Source organism: Sparus aurata, chromosome 21, assembly GCF_900880675.1.
Source record: "Sparus aurata chromosome 21, fSpaAur1.1, whole genome shotgun sequence".
Taxonomy (NCBI): domain Eukaryota; kingdom Metazoa; phylum Chordata; class Actinopteri; order Spariformes; family Sparidae; genus Sparus; species Sparus aurata.
This window is the reverse complement of record NC_044207.1, coordinates 10,663,578-10,669,948: the sequence shown is the minus strand read 5'-3', so window position 1 is coordinate 10,669,948 and position 6,371 is coordinate 10,663,578. Positions and strand designations below refer to the sequence as shown.

General features: G+C 38.4%; 1 protein-coding gene across 1 annotated transcript; it reads right to left on the bottom strand.

The window, feature by feature from the left end:
* Positions 1-1,109: 1,109 nt before the first annotated feature.
* LOC115572561 (leptin receptor gene-related protein) lies at positions 1,110-5,623 on the bottom strand. The gene is made up of 4 exons (XM_030402754.1): positions 5,448-5,623; positions 4,962-5,037; positions 2,834-3,020; positions 1,110-2,629 (listed from the first exon to the last, which is right to left on the bottom strand). The coding sequence occupies exons 1-4, from the start codon at positions 5,461-5,463 to the stop codon at positions 2,513-2,515; spliced, it is 396 nt and encodes a 131-aa protein (XP_030258614.1). The 5' UTR covers positions 5,464-5,623; the 3' UTR covers positions 1,110-2,512.
* Between the last annotated feature and the right edge of the window lie 748 nt (positions 5,624-6,371).

The following is a 6,371-nucleotide window of genomic DNA, read 5'->3' as shown; positions in this document are numbered from 1 at the left end:
AACTGTCTGTTTTAATGTATCATCCACCACCACCGCTTTACACGAGCCAAATCAATTTCTTCATCTACTTTACCAACCATTGAACATCCTTATTTTTGTGCAGACCCCAACACATCTATCTAAAATAACCAAACCAGGTATAAGATTATTTACTTTCATGACATTTTTTGAGTTTCATTCAGGCACATCTCCCAGCTGAAACTATAAGAAACCTGAGGAGTACTATTGGACTTTGAGGAACAATGTGGTAGAATGAGAAAAAATTAGCTGGTGCTCACTGGTTAGCATGCTAACTCTGATAGATATCTCTCCAAAACAATATGTAGGCATCTTTGCCATAATGCAAAAACTATTATGGCTTCATTCTGTTGATAATTTTAGATTTTTGATAAGGTTTTTAAAAATTCTTACACTTTGTACGTCTAATGATGGTTATTAGTAGGGGTGTGCCAAAATATCGATTCTACGATATATCGCGATATTTCGTCTTGAGGTACGTTATCGATACACTGGTGCCAAATATCGATATTTAAAAATGTGAAGGAAAAAAAAAAAAAATTAAAATTTTATTTTATTTTATTTTTTTTTTGGGCCCACCACCACCACCCCTCTTTGGAGGACAGCTTTATCTTTATTCAAACATAGGTTTACAACCAAATAAAATTTAAAAAATGGTTTAAGTAGCTCTGAAACCCACACATATAGATATTTAATGATAGTTGTAGTCTGTGTGTGTTAAGAAGAGAAACTGTGCAATATACTCTTTGTTTACTTGGCTGTCATTCATGTGAAACTGATTGACAATGTTTTGTAATTCCTGTGAAATGGATTCAGTGCAGTCAATAAATTATGAATGTCTTCAGTGACACAGATATCGTGATGTATCGTGGATGAAATTTTTTTGCAATATATTGATTATCGCAGAATCGCTGTATCGTGATATTATCGTTATCCTGGGCAAAATATTGTGATAGTATCGTATCGCAAGGTACCTGGTGATACCCAGCCCTAGTTATTAGACAGCATTTCCTTTTTACATATCATTCAGTCCTACACTGTAAAATTCATTATACTCAGCGCATCAGCGGCAGTAAGACAGAGTCCATACATTTGTATATACAGAGAGTTTTAATTAAAGTTAGAAAACAAAATGCAGTCAGGAGTTTACAAAATATCCTCTGAGAGCTCTCCGGCACTCATTAGTGTGGGTATGGGAGTCACAATAGAAAGAATAAACGTTTCTTATTTAACATGTCAGTTGTGAAGATATCAGAAATTGTACAGGGCACTGACTAGGATTTTCTTTGATAGTCTCTATGGAGTGGGCTAAGCATTCAAAGTACAGAACCTCATTAATAGTCGGCTACTGACCATAATGAAGTAGAACATGAGGATGTAACATTGATTTACAATTACAGATTTTATCCCCTGATGATGGAACACATAAAACTGACCTGACAGCGGATCACAGTGGTTTCTCTATGAATCAAAATATACACTGTGAGTGACAGGCACTTATGGATGAGTTTACAAGTAAAGCCCTCTCCTTTAGGACACATGGCCTATAAGAAATACATGTACTGCCCATTCAACATGTAAAAAAATATGATCCACAAATTAATATTATGCTCTTGTCAATAGCAGGAATATAAAAACAGATGTGGGCCTTTTGAACATAGTTGCTTAGATGTATGATATTCACTTAACACATCTCCTTAAGTGCCCAAGCTTGTTTTTTCGAGGATCCGGTTGCCACATCGCTCTGATTGAAACCCACATGTCAGTGGTGAATATGCTCCATTTTTGCACTCAGAAATGATCTTTGGTGAGAATGTAAACAATTGCACCACAACAAAAAGTAAGGCTTTAAAGTCTTGTCACAAAAATGAAAACAAACACATCATACAAATATATCTTTACCTGATTAGAAGCTCTACCACTAGTTGTCAGATAGCATGGGTTAAGATAACTTGCCATGCCTTTACACATTATGAACAGCAAACAGTGCTCATAATAAGCAAGCCATAGTTTAGTTTAGCCACTTCCCCCCTGAACAAGGAGGATAGATAATGCAGTGAGCATTGCAGTGTAAGTTACAAGGAAGTTACTCTTTAGGATCCCTTTATGATATTGATTAACTGAAGCATAATGAAATAGCAAGGAGCTGCAGTGAGCAGGGTGATTTAGGGGTTGAGACAAGCTAAAATACTCAGGATAAGGTGGACAGTGATGGGGTTACAGCATAAGAGGGGTATAGGCCTCAGTGTCTCACTGATGGCAGACATAAGGCACATTAATAGGGCACATAGAGTTGTCTCCAACCCTAATCCCCACTCCCCAATATAACAATCAGCCTGAAAACATACCCAGTAAATTAGACATGTTACTGCCTATCCTGTATGTGAGCATCATCCCATATTGAGCGCGGGACACATGTGTCCCTCAGTCTGCAGTCTATCTTTCCAACCATCCATCCATCCGTCATTCCGTCTATCCACTGTCTACAGGCACTCTACCACTGCTCCCAGCTGAAGTCGTCCCCACCTCCAAACACGACAAAAAAGCCAAAGATGGTGAGGAAGATGACAGCGTTTCCTGTCATCACCAGACCGCAGGCACCCCATGTGATCTGTTGGAGAAAAATACTCACACTTAATCAATCAACGAAAGAAATCCAAACTCTTCTTTCGGTTATAACAGTCACGAAATATACCAAAAACTGATGTAGTTAAAACAGCATAGATATATCTACACAGAGAACATAAAAGCCAGGGATGGTGACTGTCTAAATGAAAATCAACAAAATATTTCCACATGTGAAGAGAGTACTTACTGTGGTAGTGCGGGCTAGCACAATGGGAAGCCCAAAAGCTGACACCACAATGCCAGTTGTTAAGAAGTAGGCCAGCTCTCTGCAAGCATTGCTGGAGGAGTCAGTGTCATCACTGAGGCGTCTGGATATGAAGGTCGGGATGGGGCTTAGTACGTAGAAAATCAGGACAAACAGCGGCCAGTATACCCTGCAAAAACAGGTGTGCAACAGTTATGGGCGGGGCACATTTTATGACATATTCTGGCATGAGTTCTCAGCTCGTCAGATTAAAATGAAGAGGTGCAAATTCAATGAAAACAAAAAAAAGATTATGACAGAAATAAACATTCACAAATATTTAATTTCGTATCAAATACGAAAGAATGCAAAATTTTAAATGGGCAGTTCATGTTTGTTGCAAACTGTCCTCAGTTTATCTGTACTGAGAAGCATTCATCAGTCTTTTCTCAGCTTGGGTTTGAGGTTTTAAACTGGGGCTCACGCTAATGATTGTCTTCATTATCGGTAAATGCACCAATTATTTCCATGATTATTTGATTAATCGTTTAATCTAGAGCACTGGTTCCCACATGGTGTGATGTGAGGTAAGTTCAGATGTACAGTGGGATTTGTTACAATTATATATTATCATTACAATTCACAGCTATACAACAACTAATGAATGAGTTTTTAATGTGCCATTTCAGTCCTTTGTGTGGATTCATTTCCGAATAGAGAGGTAATTTCTAGAACCTAAAAAACGTCCAGGGAACCCCAGTATTTAGATGTTCACGCATTTGTAGGGTTGTGGGAATTAGTAGAGTGTGACACATCAAAGGCCCTAAAAAAAGAGGATAACAAGGGGAAAATGGATCTTTTTATTGTGAGGAGAAGTTCACCCCATTTTGAATTTTGTGAGCTGTCTGGATTAAATGCGTGTGTTGCTGCTTTTTTGTAGTTTTACTTAAGTTGATAAATATCTTCTGAGTAAGATAGCGGTTTGTTAAATTGTATTTGGCCTCAGTAAAAAAACAAACATGTACAGAGTGATTAGATAATACGTTTTATGGAGGCTATTGTGCAACGGCATGAAGAAAAAAAAAAAGGTGTGTCTTGAAATTTTGGCTTGCCCTTTGGTATGCCTTGGGCACAAAAGGTTTGAAAACCACTAGTCTATAAAATGTAGATCAAGTTCCCAGAGCAAAGAGTAATGTCTGCAAATTGCTTCATTTGTGCAACAGTCCAAACCCAAACTCTCTTTGTTTACCATCATGTGCTCTAAAATGTAATAATGCTATTGTCTGTTTTTCATTTATTTTTATATTTATGTACACTTTTCTTTTTCAAAATACACTGCAATACACCATGTGCACATTACAACTATTGGTGCAATTATCATGTGCAATTATCCCCCTTGATCAATTGGTCACATCTGTAACTGAGAGGCAAATAGTGTATATAGTGTTATCATTAATGTTATTACAGTTTCCCTTTATTGTCATATCATTCTATTTCGGTCTTGCTTTGTGCTGTTTTACATATTCATCCATCTTTCAGTCACAGTCTTTCCCTTTCCTCATGACTCTAAAGCTGTTAGCCATTTTAGCCTGTGAATTTCCCCGCTGAGGGATTATTAAAGTTAATCTTATTTTACCTTAAGAATGACAAAGAAAAACTGCAAATCCACAGATTGAAATTACATTAAACTGTTGTAGCCCTAGTCTAAACAGAAGGACTGCATGTCAAACTGAGAGCGTGGGACAAAGACGTGGGTATTTGGAGAGAAGGGGGGCTCTGATGAAAGACACTATTGAGTTGTGTGATGGAAATTATAGGATTTAGCATTTGTGGAGCTTTACCCATACTAGGAACTACACTTCTAGTTCACGCCTCTGCTTCATTGAGTTTGATCATTCCTTTATAATACGTCTCTTCAAAGTGCAGTATATAATGAATGCAGCTGCCCTTTACAGGTGTTTGTGAGTACTGTGTTGCTTTTGTTAGCTGTAGTTGTTCATCTCCCTCTGATTAGCCGCCACTTAGCTGGAAAAATATCTTACCTATCCCTTTAAGCCTTAATAATGCATGTTAAGTCAAGTCCATGTCATACAGTGACATAAACACTTGGTTATTATGACTGAGAACTTACCCGTATTGTTCCAGTGCACAGCCCAGCAGAAGAAATGTGAGTCCAATGGCACCACTGAAGGACAAACCAACCAGTGCTGACGGAAGAGAAGCATGACTTTATGTTACATTACACTGGCAAAGAAGTTTTATTCCCAGTATCAGTGAGAGACAACAAAGACATAAGCTAGGTTTTTAACACCCGGCACACGAATTGCTTGTATGCTAACTCAACATTTAAGACTGATATACTGTGAAAATATCACTAACCTAGAACTTAAAACAGGTTAATAATCTAACAACGGATCTCAACAGCTTGCGACACATTTTATCATCGTTGGACAGTGTTGTCTGTGATGATAGCTTTCGAAATGATTCAGCAAAGCTTATCAAACATGTTGAAAACTAGGCTAATAAAGTTTGTGAAACGCAGACGCAAAAGAGGAAGGTCTGTCTAACTTAACGAGCAAAACTGTCAAGTGATTCACAGCAACGATATTTTACATACCTTTGATGCCGGCCATGGCGATAGAAAAGAGAAACTTTCTGTTTGACGTTTGTTTCTTTTCTTTGTGTATTGTTTATGTGCTCAGGCTCTTCTTCTTCTTCTTCTTCTTCTTGGCAGACGGACTTCCTGCTTCCTCCATCGAGCTCTCCGTCTCGGTCATGTGACCGTCTTAAAGGGACAGTAACACCTCAGTCCGCGCGAGATTTAAACATCAGTGTGCGTGGTGAAGGTGCACACACACACACACAGCCAGGTGCTGCCAGCTCTCATCATCACCACCATAATCATCATCATCATCTGCTATTGAGCAACATACATCAAACACAATTTTCTCCCTGGTTGCTGCCATCCCTCCTGACGAGGATCACGAGATCATGCAGCATTCTTCCTGTGAGTGTGATTAGGCCTGACATCGACGTGTTATCTGTGTTGTGATGCAATGTAAAGGGTAACTACACCAATTTTACACATTAATGCATTTTTGCAGATCTTGGGGAGTTACTGCATGAGTTTACTATATGTAAAAACAAACAAACAAACAATCAATCAAACAAACAAACAGTTTGTGGTTCCAGATTAATTTCCTCCAGTGGTGTCGCTGGAGTTGCATTGTGGGTTATATAGGCATCAGGGTTTGAAAATGAACAAAACACTGTCACAGTTGTACAATGCTAGACCAGTGAACTCATTTTTAAAGCCTGACGCCTTAGCCCACGCGGGCCTGTACACATTCATGATATTGTTAATGTTATTTCCTCAGTTAAGAAATTAAGATGACTGTGCTACGCTAGTGGTTGTTTCCTTAGACAGTGGTGCAACTTCCCCTAGCGTAGGATGACCACATGAACCGGAGCTGTCTTCCTCTTACATTTTGTTCCACTGACGTGATTTATCTTTGTACATATTTTTATATATATTCAAGAG

Coding starts and splice junctions, on each gene's coding strand:
- LOC115572561 (XM_030402754.1), bottom strand. Junction 3,021..4,961: donor TGTGCACTGGAACAATACGG/GTAAGTTCTCAG, acceptor CTGTTTTTGCAG/GGTATACTGGCCGCTGTTTG. Junction 2,630..2,833: donor TGCTAGCCCGCACTACCACA/GTAAGTACTCTC, acceptor TTTCTCCAACAG/ATCACATGGGGTGCCTGCGG.